Source organism: Ascaphus truei, chromosome 2 (genome assembly GCF_040206685.1).
Source record: "Ascaphus truei isolate aAscTru1 chromosome 2, aAscTru1.hap1, whole genome shotgun sequence".
NCBI lineage: Eukaryota > Metazoa > Chordata > Amphibia > Anura > Ascaphidae > Ascaphus > Ascaphus truei.
The window spans coordinates 333,444,332-333,464,659 of record NC_134484.1 but is presented as its reverse complement, the minus strand read 5'-3'; the positions used below and the strand labels follow the sequence as shown (position 1 = coordinate 333,464,659).

At 40.9% G+C, this 20,328-nt stretch overlaps 1 protein-coding gene across 6 annotated transcripts in view; it reads right to left on the bottom strand.

The window, feature by feature from the left end:
* The window catches only part of DPY19L1 (dpy-19 like C-mannosyltransferase 1), a 251,591-nt gene that overhangs the window by 107,735 nt on the left and 123,528 nt on the right, over nucleotides 1-20,328 (bottom strand). For all 6 annotated transcript variants that reach the window (XM_075586669.1, XM_075586667.1, XM_075586666.1 and 3 more), the window contains 4 exons: nucleotides 16,957-17,048; nucleotides 14,729-14,828; nucleotides 9,891-9,968; nucleotides 1,088-1,174 (listed from right to left, as the gene is read on the bottom strand). In XM_075586669.1, coding sequence (XP_075442784.1) covers nucleotides 1,088-1,174; nucleotides 9,891-9,968; nucleotides 14,729-14,828; nucleotides 16,957-17,048 — 357 coding nt within the window. The remainder of the gene's footprint in view (nucleotides 1-1,087; nucleotides 1,175-9,890; nucleotides 9,969-14,728; nucleotides 14,829-16,956; nucleotides 17,049-20,328) is intronic.

Genomic DNA, 20,328 nt, shown 5'->3' with positions numbered 1-20,328 from the left:
AGGTGGTTGTTGTAGTTAATTCAGTCTATGCTCAAGTCAATAGCTTTTGCCTGGTTGCAAATAACAAATAAATAGCGTCAGTGTTAGTCATTGATTAGTCGGTGCTGAGTTTCACCGAATAGATCTAATGGTGCGATGAACTACACCCTCTGTGGGCATTAATTAGTTGTGAACTGGTAATCAGTCTGTGGTTGGGTTGTCTCTATTTACGGTGTATTGAAAAAGTAATATTGCGCTAACATATCCTGAACAGACCACACTGAGAGTGACAACAGTTTGTAAACCACAGCAATTGAATTTGCTGATACTGAATTATGTCAACCAAATGGTTAAAAAATGGTGAGCAAGAATCTGTTGGTATTCAAGTGCTTAAGTCAATTAGACAAGCACTAGTTGCCTGTATTGACTAAATTGTAACCTCTAGTGTGAATACTATCAATATGTGTTTTCTTGCTGCAGTGAAAAGCTGTTGGAGCAGTGGAGCTAACGGAATATATTTCAATAAATGTAACCTCTGATATAGATACTGTACTATTAGAATGCATCCTAAAGAGGACAAGTTATAAATAAAGTATTATTGCTGCAAATGAGACAGCAGTAGTGGATCCACTGAGTAAAAAATGTATCCACCCCAGTGTTCAGATGCCACTGTCAAGTGTCAGATAAGTGTCCATTGCTTTGGATCACATAATCAGATATATAATGAAGGTAAGGTACTTACAGCTAATCAGCAGTCCCTAATGTATTTTTAACAGGACACCCGCTCCGTGTTGGAATATCACACCGGAGCAGCGTTCTCCTTTCCCTGACTGTCTGCTCGGAGACGCGATAATTAATGACGTCAGTACTGGTCTAAAACCTGACGAGTGTGTGTCACGTGTCAAAAACGCTCTCTCATATTGGGATCATATTGTATACATAATGATACACTATTGTTATTATTAAAAGTTACTTTTTAAGTGTATATGGTAATGTTATTTTGTTCACATTTTATATATATATATACTTATTTTATCTGTAAATGTGTTCTTAATACAATCAAGACATTAATGAAGTGAACAAAATACATATTTGTCAAAGTACTTACACAAATAACTATCAGAGAAGAGGCATAATAGGACGTAAGCAGCATGGAATTTCCAAACATCAAGATAAAGCACAGGCCCAAAGATACCTATAAAATAAACATAAAGGGTAAGAATTCGTTAAATTGCAAAAAAATTCAAGCATACTGTACATATGTTTTAGAGAAGACCTGAAAAGTGAAGAAACATAATTCAACAGAAAAGCCGTATGTATCAAGACACTTTTGCAGGAAAATCTGAGACCATGGGGCCAATGTTGACTTGGCTAACGACAGTCGAGTCATCGCACAAACACATTGTGCACGCACTAAATGGTGGTTTATGCCTAATTTAGGTTTAAGACCCAAATTTAGACTTGTCCAAAAGGCAAAATCCTGAGTGAGAGATGGTAAGCTAAAGACTCCTCAGACGGAGTGGAGGCGTGTCTATGCCTAATATATTTACATGAGCTCCAATGTATGCATTCACACATTAAATTGCATACAAAAGAAAACTTATCAAAATGTGGCGCTCCAAATAATCAGATATTAACCAGTGATAATAGTGTAAAAAATAATACACAGTGATACTTATGCAAACATATAGGAAGATGCAGCTGTGACCCAGTTGAGGTTTGTGTTTGCTACTATACACATTAAATTGCACCTGTCTTATATTAGTGGTGAATTTAGCGTTCGATGAAGAACATTTTGTAATTAAAGTGTGCGCTAACAGGGACTAGGTGCAAACTTTGCTACACTATACAGTAGGAAACTCACTATTTCCAGAAGCTATGGGTGCAGTTGCTTTTTACATATGTATGCTGTGGATAAGAGAGTTGACTGACTGAGCACTTAATAAATATCTTACTTACATATATAGCTATTCTGTTATGGTTCATTATTGTAGTGATTGCTTTAACTTAGCATTATTTATTTTTAGCTGCAAAAGAGCTTACATTCTAGTATTCAAAAATTTCCAGAGGGCCCCTCGTGATAAGGCTGCGGCCATGCTGCTGCAGCGCTCGCTCATGCTTGAGAGCGGTGACATCACCAACTCTCCAAGCATGAGTGATCGGCTGTCCTGCATAATTTTAGAGCAGGAGTGGGGGCGCGTGGCTATTAAGGCAGGGGCGTGTCATTGGCCGGATCGGGGCTGTGTGTGTGTGTCTCTGCGTATATGTCTGTATGTGTGTGTGTGTTCCTCCATTCTCTCCCTCCCACCTTCCCTCCATTCTCTCATTCCCCCCCTTCTCTCTTAACCCCCCCTTCTCTCCACTCTCCCCCCCCCCCCTTGCATCCCTCTCTCCCCACCCTGCTCCTCTCTCCTTCCTGCTCCTACAGTATATCCCCCCTTCCACCTATCTCTGGTAAGCCTATACTGCCTCTCTCTCCCCATTGGTCAGAACAGGGTCATGACTCTGCTCTGCGCTCCAAACTCAAACTGAATTGTCTCCGTAAGCACTAAGCTTGGGAGAGCTTACGTGCCCGCGCACAAGCCGCATGAGTGGGGACGTGACAATTCACATTGCAGGAACTAAACACGGCAAGCGCTGCGTGCACAGCGCTAGCGTGGACGCAGCCTTATAATAAAAAATAAAAAAAGATAAGGTTGTGTACAGAACTGAGAGGCTGGTAACACAAGGCCACGGTGTGTAATGTAGTTGCACCAGAAAAAGTGGAGACATACAATAAAAACAGCCAAGAAGTTTCATAGAATAAACTCTAGCGAACTATTGAAATTATAATATTAATTAGGAAGTGTTGCCCAAATGCATGACAAATATTATGCAAATCCCAACAATGAATAATGTGTAAATTCAATTGCTTTCATATATTTCTTTATAACTGTTTTTTTTCATCCTGCCGTTTCCCTGCTTGTGAGAGGCAGAATAAATTCTATGCCGGGACAAAACCTACTTGTTTTTTTTATTTATTTATTGTCAAGGCTTCTGAAATATTACATTGGACTGACTCCTAACTCATAACTTATATCCGCTAGTGGACTGGGTGTCTTGACATCCAGACTGGCAATTGATTAATTAGTGCCAATAATAGAAACAAGTATCCCTCTCCGACAGGCGCTACCTGGCAATGGTTGCTTTTCAGGAAAATAGACCTAGACCCTGCAGAAGATTAATACTTTATAGAGTTACAGTTAATGTATTTGGCATGACCAGTGTGCTCAAAGAGCATTTTCACATCCTCTGTTAAATTTGTGCTTCCCCTCTCAGCATGCTAGCTGCCTGATTCCTCCGTCATGATGTTGTAGAACAACAGACTGCAGTGAGGCACCTTTTTATGCACCGACGTATACTTGCACAAGACGTTAAAATTATGCAAGCCAATAGCGTTTATCTAAGACATGTTTATTACATTTTAAGAACACAGTTACATAAAACTGTAAATCGGGGTCTACGCTCTGAAATAGCAACGGTGCAGCGGTATGTTTTTAAACAACTCTTTTTATGTCAACCACTTTTGTCCCATGTAGTGCCAGTTTTTCATTTGGGAAGTGTCAATAGGAAGAGTTTTACAGGATGCATATAAAAGAGAGGGATGTATCAAATACATCACTAGGTCTCACTATTCTCCTTGTTAAAGAAATCTGCCAGTAATAAAAGTAGAATAATCTTGTCTAAATAGTAAAGGACTTTATTAAAAAGTTTCTTATAATTGATGCAAATAAGAGCAATAAAGTGGAACTTCCCCTTTTTTTTAAATTTCCATCAGCGTATACTGCACAGTATGTAGCAAACTAACTGTGCAATGTGTCAGTTCAAAACGCATGGCATCCGATATAAAAAGGTTTTTATGATAGGAGATGCAGTGCCAAATTACTACATCCAGTGCCAAATAGCTCTTTTTAGAGTTGAACGGTAGCCTTCAAAGTGTGCTTGCAAAAAAGGGGGGAAAATGACATACCGTACTGTAAACTGGCAAGGGACATACAGAAGAGACAACGAGTAATCTAAGGCTTGCCTTAAACTAGCCCGGTTGCATGCTGGGTACATGCTGGCACTACAGTACATGTTTTTCAGTTCCTAATGGTGTTTGAACTGTGATTCCCAATGAAACTGAAGGCGCTATAGCATTTTACACAAATCATCAGACAAATATGGAAGTTTGACTACTGTGACTCTGAATAAGCTAGGTACACAGAGCTGCTGAGATAATCAATAAAATTAATTAAATCTGAACAACCTTAACAACATGCCTAAGAATTATTGCTACTTAATTCAGCTAAAAGTGTGTGACAAAGCATTAAACTTTGCAGAGCAAGAATTTAGGCTGGTTAAAAAAGTTTTTAAAAAAATCAATAAAATAGTTGACACCTTTTATATTTAAGCTATTGTGCGAAAGGTTTCAATGCTTATTCCCATTTCTTTTGTTTTTGGTACAGTACTACTTACTCAGTACTTTTACTTTTGCACACATACAGTGGAGAGAAAAAGTTTGTTAAACCTAATGATAATTACGGAAATTACATAGTAACCATCTTGCATCAAAACCAGTCTTTTCTTAAATATCAAATAGAGTTTATATTAACCAATTTCATGTCTTTTGAAACAAAATGATGCATGAATTAGACAAACAATAACTACTGTAATTAAGAGTCAGGGTTTGTGCAAAAGTTAGTGAAACCCTGGTTTTATCAGCTAAATTAAAGTGGATAATTAGAATCAAGTGTTTAAATAATTAGGTAGATCTTCAGGTGTCAGTTTGGAAGGTCCCACCCTATATAAATGTAGCGGGCTTCCCCTTAGCCCCCTTGCCACCGCGGTGCCCATTGCAGAATCGTGCGTGCGCAGTAAAGATAGCGCACGCGGTCCCAATGCTACAGAGGTCCTGAGTGGACTACAATTCCCAGCAGCCTCTGGGGATTGCCCTTTCACCCACATCACTTGCAGCCAGCCAGCAAATAGGGTTTTGCAGCTTCTCCTGTGGAGGAAGGCTACAATGTTGCGGGGACCACATTTGGCAGTTGGAGCTGGAAGCAGGAAGGGCGAGGCAGGGTGTAGGGAGCAAGTGGCTCCTACACCAGGTAAGGTATCCCCAGATCCCAGGCAGGCCCCAATCCCCACCAGGGTAGTGGGTAGGTACTGAGGGACGGCCCCTAGGTTAGGGACCCTGGCCATAGGTGTGAGTGTGCAGTCTTGTCAGTGTCACGGCTGGCAGTGCTGTGAGCGCTGACAAGTAGGACAGTGTGTGTGTGCAGCACAGTTGCTGCAGGTACCAGGTTGTGTGCAGTGTAGCTGCAGGTACCAGGTTGTGTGCAGTGTAGCTGCAGGTACCAGGTTGAGTGCAGTGGGTTGCTGCAGGTACCGGTTGAGTGCAGTGCGGTTGCTGCAGGTACTGTGTGAGTGCAGTGTGTTTGCTGCAGGTTTAGGTTGAGTTAGTCAGAGGGGATCCAGGAGGTGAAGGGAGAGGTAGTGTGGGTGCAGGGGGTCAGTGACCCACCTGCATAGGCCAGGCTACCCCGTAGGCCCCTAGGAGTGTTCCCTGAAGTCACCGAAGGTTGCTGTGCTGCAGGGACGCCCATAGTGGTAGCGAGCATCACCCTTACTGTGTAGACAGCTAGGGACAAAGGGACAAGCGTGCGGAGCAGGTTCTGCTGGCGAGTCGTTCGGGACCAGACGGCTGGATATTGAGACCCAGGAGGCAGACCGCTGATTCATCTGACCCTTTGCGAAGAGGTACCGGTCACCGCCGTGACCGGAAGGTACTATAACATCAAGTGCACCAACACCGGTCAACAGGCGCTGATCCCGCCCGAGGCTAAACTCTTTAGGAACACTGAGCGAGTGGTTAAAGAACCGAGCCTATACCAATAGTACTATACATGGACACGGTGTGTAGGGCACGGAGACGTGGAGGGGGGCACGGAGGGGACGGAGACGTTACTCCTGATGAGAGTGGCCAAGCCACTAAGGTTATATGAGTGTTAGAGTATAAGTGTGTAAGATATATGTTATGTTCAGTAAAGCCCTTTGCTATTTCACATCCAGTGTATGTGTTCATTTGTATGTGTCTTGCGAGGAACAACTCCCGCTCTGCTGGGAGCCATCGCAGGTGGAGGCGCTGCACCATATAGTAGTATTAAGAGTAATTCACCCCAGGTTCCCCGTGGCGGAAGCTCAGCCCTCCTGGTTGCCAAACAGGTACAGCACCACACTGATATGTAGTCAGATAGACCTACCCACCCCAATCTCACTTAGGGGGGGGGGGGAAAGAGGGCTACATAAAGATCAGAAACTTTGTGATTTTGGTCTTCACCATACAGATGTGTGGAAACACTTCATGACACAATCAAAATAAATCTCTGAGGACCTCAGAAAAGCAGTGAGCTGGTGCTGTCAGTTGCACAGTCACACTCTGCTCAGTCCAGGACTGCACCATGTATCCCAATACATCACTAGTGTCTCCCCCTGAATCAATCACTGCCCTAATCTCCTAGCCCGACAGCTGTTCTGCTCCCTGCTCAGAGCTTTCTCAAGGGCAATCGCTGGCTTTTACGTTTCCTTTTTGCAAGTACCTGTGTTGAAATTTATATTATTACAAAACTGAGACCTACCTTAGATTTTTTTTTTTACTTTGTACTATTTTTCAAGGGTTGAATTCTTGCTTCTCCCATCGATTTTATCATGTCAAAGAAGCGTTACCAAGATTTAAATGTGCAGTAGTCTTACAAAACAATAAAGTCCCGGCGGTGGGCCGAGAAGATGGCTGCTTAGCTTGGAGCTCATCCGATCCCCGGGCAGCAAAAAAAGCACAACCAGCCGATCACACGTCTGGGCAGAGAGCCAAACTGCCGACAGCAGCGGCGGACCACCCTGCGAGATGAAACCACGAGAGAAGAAGCAGGCAATCCCAGCAGCAGCAAAGTTTTTTTGAAAAAAAAAAAAAGAACGAGTCGGAAACAACAGGATCCCCAAGATAGCGGCCACACAAGACTCCCTTTAGGATCAGACGGAGAGGCAGAAGCTGAAATAGATACTGAAGCAGGGGCTGCAGGAGGTATGGATGAAATCACTAGACCCACTACTAAAGGTGATCTTGACAATTTACTGAAATGTACAAAAAGATGCAAACAGAAATGACCAAAGTAGTCTCGGAACTGAGAAGAGATTTGCATGGACTGGGCGACAGAACTGACTGTCTAGAAGGCATTGCAGAAAGCTGATAGCAGCCCAAAACGTTACTGACCAGGAGCTACGAGCCTTAAAATCATAAGTAAATACCCTGACGGAAGCCCTGGAAGATACAGAAAATCGCGCTTGACAAAATAATTTGAGACTACGGAATATACCGGAGACTGTAATACCCAAAGTGCTAACAGATTTTGTTACAAGATTGCTCCAGAGTATGCTTCCCGACGCGATGGAAGGGAGACTGTTGCTAGACAGCGTACATAGGGCTCTGGTCCTAAACAATCTGACCCTAATAAGATGAGGGATGTTATATTGTGGGCTAACTATTACTCAGTTAAAGAAGCCATCATGCAAGTTTCCAGAACACAACAGTCGAAAAGATTTGAAGGACGCCAGTTCCAAATATTCACCGACTTAGCCCCCTCCACTCTGCTAAAAAGAAAGGAACTGCAGCCGGTCACATGGATGCTGAGGGACAACCAAATCAATCCTAAACACTGCTGCCAGAATCTCTCTACTCTTTCCTAAATCTGTCTCAGCGTCTCCCCTGCTGAAATCCCTCTCCTGGCTTCCTATCAAATCCCGCATCTCACACTCAATTCTCCTCCTCACTTTTAAAGCTTTACACTCTTCTGCCCCTCTTTACATCCCAGCCCTAATTTCTCGCTATGCACCATCCCGACTCTTGCGTTCTTCTCAAGGATGTCTTGTCTTTACCCCCTTTGTACAGTATCTAAATTCGTTAAAGACCTTGCCCCTTTTATTAGAGGTGTAAATGCAGCGTTTACATATTTTCAGCCACAGCTCGCTTTCATTTTATATGCTAATATATGGCAACTGGAGGCAAAGATCTAAATGCTGGAATTGCAATGATGTTATTGCAAGAATCATTAAATGTATTCTTATTTATTATTTATTATGAAAATCTCCAATAATGTAATACACAACTAATATGCAGATGTAGCAGACATTATCGCAACTGGAATCGTGCGATTTGACGTTACCGCAGTTGCAAGTTTCACTGAGCGATTTGCATTATGGTTTGATTTCAAAAGCGCAAAGGAGTGCCTTCATGAGCAATTACAAGTGCAATAACATTTGCTACATCTGTATGTTGTTATTCGTTTATTATCCTTTATATGGAGAAAGGCAATATTTGATACAAACAACACACTGGCACAGAAGTCGATAATACCAGCAAATGGATTTATTCTATAGACAAGTGGAAAGAAGGGGAGTGTAATACACGAATACTTATTAAATTAGCAATCTAGGAAGCACCCTCTTGGGGTGAAGATGCCAGAGGAACCAGTGACCATATGGGCTAAGGACAAATTACTATTTAATGTGCTTCTTTTTCAGAAACTGGGTGTTGTTGGAGGGTGGTGTTCATCCACGGAGAGGCCCGTGTATATAATTGTCCCAGCACAAAAACAATGGCAATTTCCTAAAGTTAGTTACTTTACGACTAGAAGAAAGAATAATTTTATACCCGTCAATTATATTGATGTTTGCTGTGGCAGACAAGATTAGCTCCAGCTCACATACAAATGGCTAAAATAAAAGCAAGACATGCAAGAATGGATGTGCCATTACAGTCACGGTGTTGAGTAAATCTTGGCTTTACTCCTCCTATTGCTCCCTGTAAACACTTCCTCATGTTACCAGAGTAACATTGGATTGGAGTGCGATACTGCACATCGGCACATCCCGATGTTTATCTTTTCATTAAAACATGATAGATTTCCCTGTGGTTGTCCTAGAAGCATTTTACAAATTCAAACATCAGCAAAGGGACGCCATCCAGCATGACGCCGTCAGTGTTATATTAACATATTCAGTTATAAAAATGTTGAAATACAGGCAGTCCTCGGTATCCGACGTCCCGGTTTCCGACGGGTGCCTTAACCGACGTCACATAACGCAGTCCACCGGTCGCATTATTCGACGTCGGACAGGTCCGATGGTCACCGCCACCGATTAACATGGACCCGCAATCTGACAGTCCCTTAACCCAGCGGTGCGCAAACTGGGGGGCGCGACCCCCAGGGGGGGCGCGAGACTGCCGACGGGGGGCGCGGGGTTTACAGAGGCCCCGCGCGCTTCCCAAAGGCACTTAAATTAAGTGCTGGGGGAGCTGCAGGGCCTCTGTAAACCTAACTTACCGTGGCTCCGGTGGCTTCCTCCCTGCGTCGCCATGGCAACGCGGCGTCAAAATGACGCTGCGAGGTCATGTTACGCCACGTTGCTATGGCAACGTGACGTCATTACGCCGGAGCGCGGGTAAGTTGGGGTTGGGGGGGGGGGGGGCGCGGGAGTGAGGGGACAGCCGGCAGGGGGGCGCAGGGAAAAAAGTTTGCGCCCCCCTGCCTTAACCGATGGTGGTTTACGGGACACATTCCATCGGATAAACGAGGACCATCTGTACTGATATCTAATTTTGAGATCCCATAATAATTTGTATTGCATTTGTATCAATGGTTGTACAGTAGTAGTTTTGCTTCTACTAGCAAGATAGAGCACAGGGGCAACACATTTCCAGCTCTAGCAACTACTGTATGCAAAAGCAATTACTCATTCAATGTATTTTGAAAAAAAATAAATTATATACAGTAGCTAGTACTGTAGTAGAGAATGTCAACATTAAATATTCAATAACATTAAATAAAGCTTACCATGTGTGTATAAAGGATATTCAACAATTTGCTTGAGTCAATGTAGCCAACAACGTAAATGGCAAATAGTGAGGCTATCTGAAATTGAAAACAAAAACAATATGAAATATATATATATATAGAAACCATTACTTTCTAACCAACGTATTACAAAGCCTGATTTAACCAATATGTACTGATTCCAACTATATCATTTCATGTAATAGATTTTATTTTAAGCAACTGTGTTTACTGTCATAAGATGAACTATTAAGGTGGGACTCTATATAACAACACACATTTGAGGTTGCTAAAAGTTAAAGTACGTATTCAGTAATGTACGTAACAGTACTGTGTGTGTCATACAGTAAATCAGTGCATGTTTATTAGGCACTTACATTAAAAACCTATACTGCATTAACATTTTCCCAAATGAAAAAATCCTATTTAAAAGGCAATATAACCCAGTTTCTAACATTTAAAATATATATTTACTTTCATTTACTTTAACCATACTGATATTCAATACGTTTAATTCTTACATGCATTCTAAAATAAGAAGGGGCGTAGCTATAGCCCGGGGCAGCACGGGCAAAGCCAGGGGCCTGCGCTCATGCGGGGCCCGCTTTCCCCCCGGTATGCTGCAGCCGAAGGGGGAACAGATCGGGACACGTGGTTGCTGACGGCCCAGTGGCCGCACAAAGCAGTTGCCGCCGGGCCCAGCTCTCCCCTGCTGCAGGTTTCTCTCCCTCACACACTTTCCCACACTGGCGCGTGACGGGCCTCTCTGACGTCGGTGTGCAAGAATGCGGCGACATTGGCGCGACGGAATGCGCTGGCGTCGGAAGCTCTGCGTGGGACAAAGTGTGAAGGAGAGAAGCCTGCAGCAGGCGAGAGCTGGGCCCGGCGGCAATTGCTTTGTGCGGCCGCCATCCCACAAGCCACCACTGGGTCACGGCCTGAGACCAAGCTAAGTCAGGGTATTTATTATGTATTGGGGGGGGGGTATTTATTATGTATGGGGGGTATTTATTATGTATTGAGGAGGGGGATGTATTTATTATGTATTGGGGAGGCGGTTGTATTTATTATGTATTGGGGAGGGAGGTGTATTTATTAAGTATTGGGGAGGGGGTGTATTTATTATGTATTGGGGAGGGGGTGTATTTTTATTACGTATTGGGGAGGGGGTGTATTTTTTTATTATGTATTGGGGAGCGGGTGTATTTTTATTATGTATTGGGGAGGGGGTGTATTTTTATTATGTATTGGGAGGGGGTGTATTTTTATTATGTATTGGGAGGGGGGGTGTATTTTTTATTATGTTTTGGTAGGAGGGGGAGAGATGATGAGGGATGCTGAGGAGGAGGGATGGAGAGAGATGAGAGAGAGGATGGGGAAGGGAGAAAAAAATTGCAATCAGTATTAATATTAATAGGGCCCTGAAATTTTTTTTGCCCGGGGGCCCGCGCACCCTCTTCTAGCTACACCACTGATATAAAATCTTATTGTTCAATACATTATTCAGACATTATATATTTTTAAATATATATGGGTTACGGCCTTTTTGAAGAATTACAGTATATTTTAATATATTACGTTAAAAATCACTGCAAAGATAGTCTGTTTAAAATAAAAACTGGTAAAGGTATTCTGCTTGTAAACTTGGTGAATAGAACGGTATATACTGTAGCTTACTTTGTGTAAAATATTCATTACTGCTGTTTTGTGAACAGACAGGTCATTAGAACACAAGATCTCATTTATATTATTAGTTACAGGTAGACATCATAAATCCAAAAGGTAGACATCAAAAATATAGACAGGTGTCTGATGCAACCTCTGTTTTAAAGGACAGTTATGTATGTAAGGATGTGGTAGGAACCTCATATGTGTGTTCAGTGTGTGTTCAGTTGGTGTTTGATTCTGTTCAGTGAGAGGCATGTGGAGTGTCTGCAACAGTGTTGCAGTGTGCCAGAGCAGAGTGAGACAGGCAGTGGCTGATGCAATAGCTGAGCTGTGTGTCTGCAGATTAAGTCAGAGAGGCTCCGTGGAGAAACTACAACTCCCATGAGCTCCTGGGCAGTCACCTGATGTGAAGAACCAATGAGAGGCCAGGATTCTCAGGCAGGGAGAAAGAGATACAATTCGCAGGTTTAGGAACAGCAGTTGGAGCTGGGAGCAGGAAGGGGAAGGAAGGGTGTAGGGAGCAAGTGGCTCCGACACCAGGTAAGATTCCCCAGATCCCAGGCAGGCCCCAATCCCCACCAGGGTAGTGGGTAAGTACTGAGGGACGGCCCCTAGGTTAGGGACCCTGCAGTCTTGTCAGTGTCACGGCGGGCAGTGCTGTGAGCGCTGACAAGTAGGCACAGCGTGTGTGTGCAGTGTAGCTGCAGGTACAGTGTGAGTGCAGTGGGTTGCTGCAGGTACCGGTTGAGTGCAGTGCGGTTGAGTGCAGTGCGGTTGCTGCAGGTACTGTGTGAGAGCAGTGTGTTTACTGCAGGTGTTAGGCTGAGTTAGTCAGAGGGGATCCGGGTGGTGAAGGGAGAGGTAGAGTGGGTGCAGGGGGTCAGTGACCCACCTGCATAGGACAGGCTACCCAGTAGGCCCCTAGGAGTGTTCCCTGAAGTCACCAAAGGTTGCGGTGCTGCAGGGACGGCCATAGTGGTAGCGAGCATCACCCTTACTATGTAGACAGCTAGGGACAAAGGGACGAGCGTGCGGAGCAGGCTTGCTGGCGAGTCGTCTGGGACCAGAAGGCTGGACATTGAGACCCAGGAGGCAGACCGCCGATTCATCTGACCCTTTGCGAAGAGGTACCGGTCACCGCCGTGACCGGAAGGTACTATATCATCAAGTGCCCCAACACCGGTCAACAGGCGCTGATCCCGCCTTAGGCTAAACTCTTTAGGAACACTGAGCGAGTGGTTAAAGAACTGAGCCTATACCAATAGTACAATACATGGACACGGTGTGGGGCACGCAGTGAGGGGATGGAGACGTTGCTCCTGATGAGTGGGCAGCCACTAAGGTTATACCGTTAGAGTATAAGTGCATGTTATGTGTTATTGCTACGTTGCATTATTACAGTAAAAACCAGTTACAATCATAAGGTGTTGTATGTTTCTTGCCCAGGGGAATCTTACGTCACGGGGATCCTGGGTAAGTGGAGGCGCTGCGCTAAGTATATGTATAAGTGTTACCCCAGGCTCCCAGCTAGCGGAGGCTCAGATCTCCTGGAGCCGCAGGTGTCGTACAGTGACCAGTAGTTCCTTTGGGAGGGTTCAGAAAAAGGGCTACATGTACATTTGGCTTTACGGTATTTGAGCTGCGAGGGTAGTGGGGGTTATATATTAAAGTCTCACATTTGCAATACTAGTACATGACTAGATTTACTGCACTGCTTCCAGTAGAATTTTGCCTATGATAATTCGGATGTTTTACATCAGCATTCAGAACCTAGATACCCAAAATGTCAAACATTGTAAAGTAAAAAGGTTTCAATGACTTACTGTACTAAGAGGTCATAAAATTATTTCAGTGGGAGAAGACACCCCAATTATATTTATGACCACATTTGACAATTGTTTCATAATTTGCCATACTTAGAACAGTTTTTACATTTCACCGACCTGGAAATCCGATTCCAAAGAACACAAGAGATAAAGTAAATCGGTAGTGATTTGGTTGGGTGGAAAGGAAGATGTATGAATGCCAGTGATAAAAACAACCTGAAAAAGTTTGCCTACGCAAGACCCTTCCCGAGGAAACTAGCAAGTAATATGAAAGCAGCAGTTATCGATTGCTTATTTTCATCTTTTCCCCTATCTGCCTGAAAAGGAGGGTCTCCCTAAACTGATCCATCCGACCTCCAGGGACATCTAGTTTTCTCCATTCCCAAGATGCTTGTAGATTTTTGGTGCCGGTATTTGGCACAAAAAAATAGAAATATGGCCGGGGGGCTAACAAAAGAAATGTCAAAGTTATCTCCCCATGTTGCAGCTTTCTATTGGACGCCCGCGCAAGGCTGTGACCCCCTACTTCTATGTTGTCAAATAAAAACCGATCTTGTGAACCAGAGAGTCCTGGATGTTGAGGCACCATTGCAACATGTCAGGTTTTAGAATGTACAGTCATTCGAATGTTAAATATATATTGCTAAAACTTGAAATGTTGCAACACATATCTTATATGTGTTTGTATGTATGTGTGTGTGTATGTATGTGTGTGTGTATATATGTATGTGTAAATATATGTATGTGTATATATATATATATATATATATATATATATATATATATATATGAAAAAAACAGCCCATTTACAATCAAATCTGGATTTAAAAAAATGGACGTTCCTTGCTTGCAGGATATGGTATGGGGTTTTAATTCACCCCCTCCCCACCCTAGAATAAATGAGTTCTTCAGTATTAGGTGATACCTTTTTTATTGGTCTAACAATTTATGTCATGGGACAAGCTATATATATATACGTAGGGTTTCTGGATGTATTTTTGCTTTCACTAATACACTTTGATTTTCAACATTGAGTGCTGTCTCTTGTTTACCAATCCTTGGAATGGTAACGTATAACTACATTCTCTATATGGGACATGCACTTGTGGCTTACCAGCACCTATTGGAGTGCCAACTGCCTTATCTGACTATATATATATATATATATATATATATATATATATATATATATATATATATATATATATATATATATATATATAGTCAGATAAGGCAGTTGGCAGTTGGTATATATATATATATATATACACACACGCACACACATGCACACACACACACACACAGAGACACAGTATTGCAAAAGAAGATTTTTGAAAATCCTACCTGTGTTAAAAGAACGAACTGGGCAAACTGCCAGGGAAGCATGAAAAATACATTAGAAATGCAAAGTGCAATCAGGCTTCTTCTACCAGCATTCGGTGTCCTTGAAAAAAACAGAACAAGATGCTTGGTAAGTATAACTTACATATAAAACAAATATTAAAATACTCAAGGGAATAAAGCATTTTATTCTCATAAAACTGGTAATCTTTGAACTTAATCTAACAGGAATTAAATAGTTTTGTGTGTTATGCTGTGTATCACAATAACTAGTGTAGATTTATTGCAAACTACCCTGTGGTGTGGTCAAAAGGAACAAAACTGTAACAAATTAGAGACACACGCAATGAATTAATATCAATTTTCTTTCAAGCTGCTGTTATCTATGCCATTTTCAAATACACATATTTTATCTTTTCGTAATACCGGGAATGTTGTTTGTATACTGTAATTGCATATATTGTGATTTCTAAGAAACACTGAAAGGAAAAAAATAACAATGAATTCTGAAAAATAATTGTAAGTGCTTTGATTTTCAATTTCCCATGCACTTTTACGACTCAGTTGAGATAATCGTATGGAGTAAAACCATAGCAAACAAAACAGCAAGCTTATTGTGCCTTAAATCTGGATTCTTTATTGCTCGTAATAAAAGATACATATACAAAATATATATATATATTATATTCTTTATCATGTAATTTTGATTAAAAATGCTGAAATGAAATGAAGAGAGGAAAAAAAACACCAGTCAATGCATCACGGCAATTTAGGATGATGCCAAGAAAGACCTTTCCATTCTGCGTTTCATCATTTTACTCTTAGCATCCAAGTACAATAGTGTATTGTAGCCATTTTGACCCATGGCATGTAATCTGGAGATTTGGAAAGTGCCAATAGAAGGAGTAAAGAGAGTCAGGTGCACATATTATAAAAGGATGCCTCAAATTCTGTGTAACCATTAATCATTTTTCCCTTTCCTCTTTGTCAAAAGTCTCCTCCAGGTTTAACATGACCTAAACTTCCCTTGCTAATGGTCTGTGTAAAAAAAGTGCTTATATTTGCACAGCTGCAAGGTCTGATTTATTTATTTTTTAATATTGGAGTCTATCAAAGAACAATTTTTTTGGTGTTGTCATATTTAGACCCATTGTGCATAGAATTGAGAATTGCTGTGATTTGTTTCCTAACAAAACTAAGAGATTAAAAAGGATATTGTTTGGACAGCAGATACTGTACACATTAAATAGAATTTCAGGGTCCACATATTTAAAAAAAAAATTATAATAAAATCTATAAACATATTTTTGAAAAAATGTAGATTGACAAAGATTTAATTTGCAAAGCTAAACCTTAGCGTAAATTAACTCCTTACTCCTGTTGGAAAGACAAAATCCAGAAGAAAATAGACCTACTATATCTATGATTTAATAATAAAAAAAGTAATGACACACAGTATGCATAAATAAACATAAAAAAACACTATATGGAGATAAGATACATAAGAGATACAGAAGCTATTTTATGATGATATAAAAAATCTCTTTGTAGAACCAATCCCTGTTTTTATTGTTTTAAACCTTATTATTCATTGCTTGGTCTACAAATATGCTACGCTGTAGAATGACAGGGAGGGAGCATTAGGTTTTTACAGAAAGATGCAATGCAGTTTACCTTGTTCAAACATATTTTCTTTACAAATTGTTTTTATTTTTCCTTTTCATCCTATAGATATGTGAAGTTTGGATGTATATACAAAAAAGAATTCATGAAGAAATGTGCAGTAACAAGTTCATTCATATTTTAAAAAAAAACTTATACAGTATTGCAGAGGCTTACATCATGTTTTTTCTTTTTCTTTTAACATAATAATAATAATAATAATGATAAGAATCTTTCTTCTATAGCTCTGATTGTGTACCTGAACTTAATTTTGCAGGCCAAATGGGTGCTTGCTACAAATAGCTTACAATCTAATGTTAGTGCCTGAGACATAGGGAGATAAAGTGACATGTCCAAGGTCACAAGGAGCTCAAACCGGGGAACCATTTTCATCAGCTTCAGAAGGTAGTGACATTACCACTGAGCGACTCCTTTAGCTCAAAAGCAAGATCATGCATATGAGCCTGGGTATACTGTATGAACGTGGATGTATTTCTATAAAAGTAAAATACATATCTCATATTCATCCTATTTTCTCTGGCTACCAGCGTTAGGAATAATATAAGTACCTGAGAATGTATGTCAAAAGAAACATCTGAAGAACTAGGAATGGATATGAGAAACTTTCACGGAGAGGTGGAGTCCACATCACACGAGTGCACTGGAAAACATACAAACAGATTAACCGATGACAAACCTAATAAGTATGAATCCCGTGAAGCCTGCCAAATTAAAAGGAGATTAATTCCCCACCAAAAGTAATAGAGAGAAGCCATTAGTTACCTATTACTAATATATTATTTTAATACATTTTGTTTTTGTTCCAACTGCCCATTTCTGGACAAGAACAGTGATGCACATATTTTCAATCTAGGTTTATTATCAGTCTAAAATGTAAGCCTTTTACAATGTCCTATTCATATAAGTAAATGAACCGTGAAAGATTGTAATAGTGATATGGGCACTTGCGAAAAAGAACATTAATTACATCATGTTAATTTAATTCCATTTTTTGAGGCAGTGGTAACACTTGGTATACCAATATGCTCCACATATTTTGAAAGTATAAAAGATTTGAGAACTCTGAAGCCAACTACAGACTTGTAAGGTCTCAAAAGCTCATTTACAAAAGTCGCCTATGAAGACTTCTCATGTTGGTTCATTACAAGGGATCTGTTGGACTGTGGAACCCCCAAAACAGAGACAGGGTGTGTTACTTGTGTGTTGCATTCCTGCGCAAACAGTGTTCATGTTTAGTATTAGGCTAGACCATAGACAACAGATATAAAGAAGGCTGTAGAATAGACAGAATGGAAATAAATCTCCAGAGAAGTCAAATTTATCTCTCAACTGTCCCTCCTTAGAAACCAAATACATGATTGAGGTACTCGCTTTGGACACTGCATTCAAAGGAAAGGAGAATGTCCTCCTTATGCACATTAACCCAAAGGAATGCAGAAGATAAAGAAGGTATGGTAAATTGAACAGAGAAGATAAAGCCAGGGTGGTGAAAGAATTACATATGTGCAGAATGAGGTGAGAATGATGTCGAGTTAATGCTTTTTCAAGTATACATTATATGCTATTGCTTTGGGAGAGATTCTGTCCAGACCAGGGTGCTTTCCTCATCCCACAGAGTCAGATCGATACTATTTACCCTAAGTGTGTGCTGTGCTTAAATAAAACAAAATCTACTTTGAGAAACATCTTTGTGTCAGACTCCCTTTCCTTCATTGGTGACTCCACGTGATTGGAAAAAGAAGCAAGTCTGGAAACACCTAAGTGACCGGAGACATGAGGAACATAGACATTTCGGGAGGAGCAGGACCCCTGAATTGAGGGACTGGGATAGCAAACAGAACTGTGTGTTCTACAGCAGATGAAGTTAGGTGCTAGTGGTAACCCTTGCAGGCTTGACACCACCAGTGAGTATGCATTAGAAGAGCTCTGGGCAGTGAGCAACAGTAGGTTAATAGGGGACGTGGGATCGAAGTGTAATAAATCCCAAGTGGTATTTGTATTCAAGGGAATTGATCTCTATGTGTTAAAAAATAAAGTGCCTGACAATTCCCAGTGGAGTACACATCCTCTGTGATTGATCCATTTTTATGTTGACAACATTGTAAGGAAGGCAATGAGAAAAAAAAGATCAGATAGAGAAATTACATTCACATAGATTAGGCAGACTATGAGATACAGAAATTACAACAAAGGTCACATTAACATAACAATTGTCAAAGGGAAAAGATATACAGTAATGTAGTAAAAAAAAAAGTAGCAGGTACAAATGTCACACTGCAGTGTAATGTGTGCAAAAATAATGAGTACTAAATTACTTACTCGTTGATAGTATTTACAAGGTCCTTTGTTTTGTACCATTTGTTTTATTTGTAAACTTGCAATTCTGCTTAATTTCTGAAGAAACTGAAGTTCAGTGTTGTCTAAATTATCAGACTGAATAAATGCTTTCAGACTCAGGAGTGGGCCAACTCCAGTCTTCAAGAGCTACTAACAGGTCACGTTTTCAGGATATCCCTGCTTCAGAACAGGTGGTTTAATCAGAGGCTCAGGCTTTGATTGCACCACCTGTGCTGAAGCAGGGATATCCTGAAAATCTGATTGTTGGTAGCTCTTGAGGACTGCAGTTGGCTACCCCCGATCTAAGTGAAGTTCTATTCTCCCTGGGAACCGTGCATTCAGATTCCTCATGTGTTGCAGACAGTGGTGGGAATTTCTTTAGGCTCTGAGATGCACTGCAGTCTATTTGTTTCTGAAAGTTACTGAGGCAACAAATCTTTGCATGTGTTGCAAATAAAGATTGATTAATGAAGTCATTCAGAGTTTGTCATATAGCATGTGCACTCATTGTATGTCTCTCTATTTCAATAATGTTTATTTTCAAGCAAACTGTTTATTTTGATTTACCAAGTGAGTGTAAAACATATTTGTTTTTATGCTTCTGAAATCTTGGGCGTACTAAATATGTTGAATAAATAAGAATTTAAAACCATGCGGTATCATATTATGAGCTCTTTAATATAACAAATTGTTTGCAAACAATTGAAACAATTTGGTTTGATGTCATGGTGATCACATATGGTGCTGGTTACGGTACAGTATGTGTCTAAACTTTGTAATGTTTATTTCCTCTGTATTATGTTTACTCTGTTTTCCTGCTAAAGAAATCTGATCAATTTTATTTAATGTCCGGTTTCTTTCCCAAGTTAGGTAATGTGCTAACCCTATACAAATTCATATGCCAAATGTGAAATTAGTCTATGTGAAGGACATTTAGTAGTCTATTTAAAGTTACTGTGAAACACCTAATTTGAAAATTCTCATTTATTATTCATGAATCTTAAGTGTCAAAGAAAAACATAAAGGAAATCTCGCCTGCGCTTCATGAGATTAATTCAGGAATAAGTGAAGTGTTGTGTGTCTCCTGTCCTCTGTGATGTTATTTTGTTTTCTGTGTTTTATGTAAAGGAAGGTCAGAGATTGTGCTTTAAATTGTGTTATTCAAACAATTGGGTATTAAGAAAGAGGAACCACATATTTTCTCTACCCTTATCCCATCCTGTCCATATTAGAGAGCTAATAAAGATAGGGAATGGAGCGATGAGGGCTCTGGCTGTGCAATTAGTTGCTAAAATGGTAACATCAGACAAAAAAAGATTAGCCAGAGGGAATCAAACCAATTTTAAAATAATAATACATTGTATAGGTGTCAGACTGATAAAAACTAAAATCACCCAGATATAATAGCTTAATCATGCTGACTTTAGTTAACTCTGGTCCTAGGAGGGTGTAGAGGGAGAGGGGGTTGGCCCGGTATTAAAGGGGTTGCACCCCATATGGCCACCCCCTGACCTCACCAGGGAGGCAAGGGGTTAACTGGACTGCAGTCCAGGAAGGTGGTTTACACCTTGTCATGTCATGAA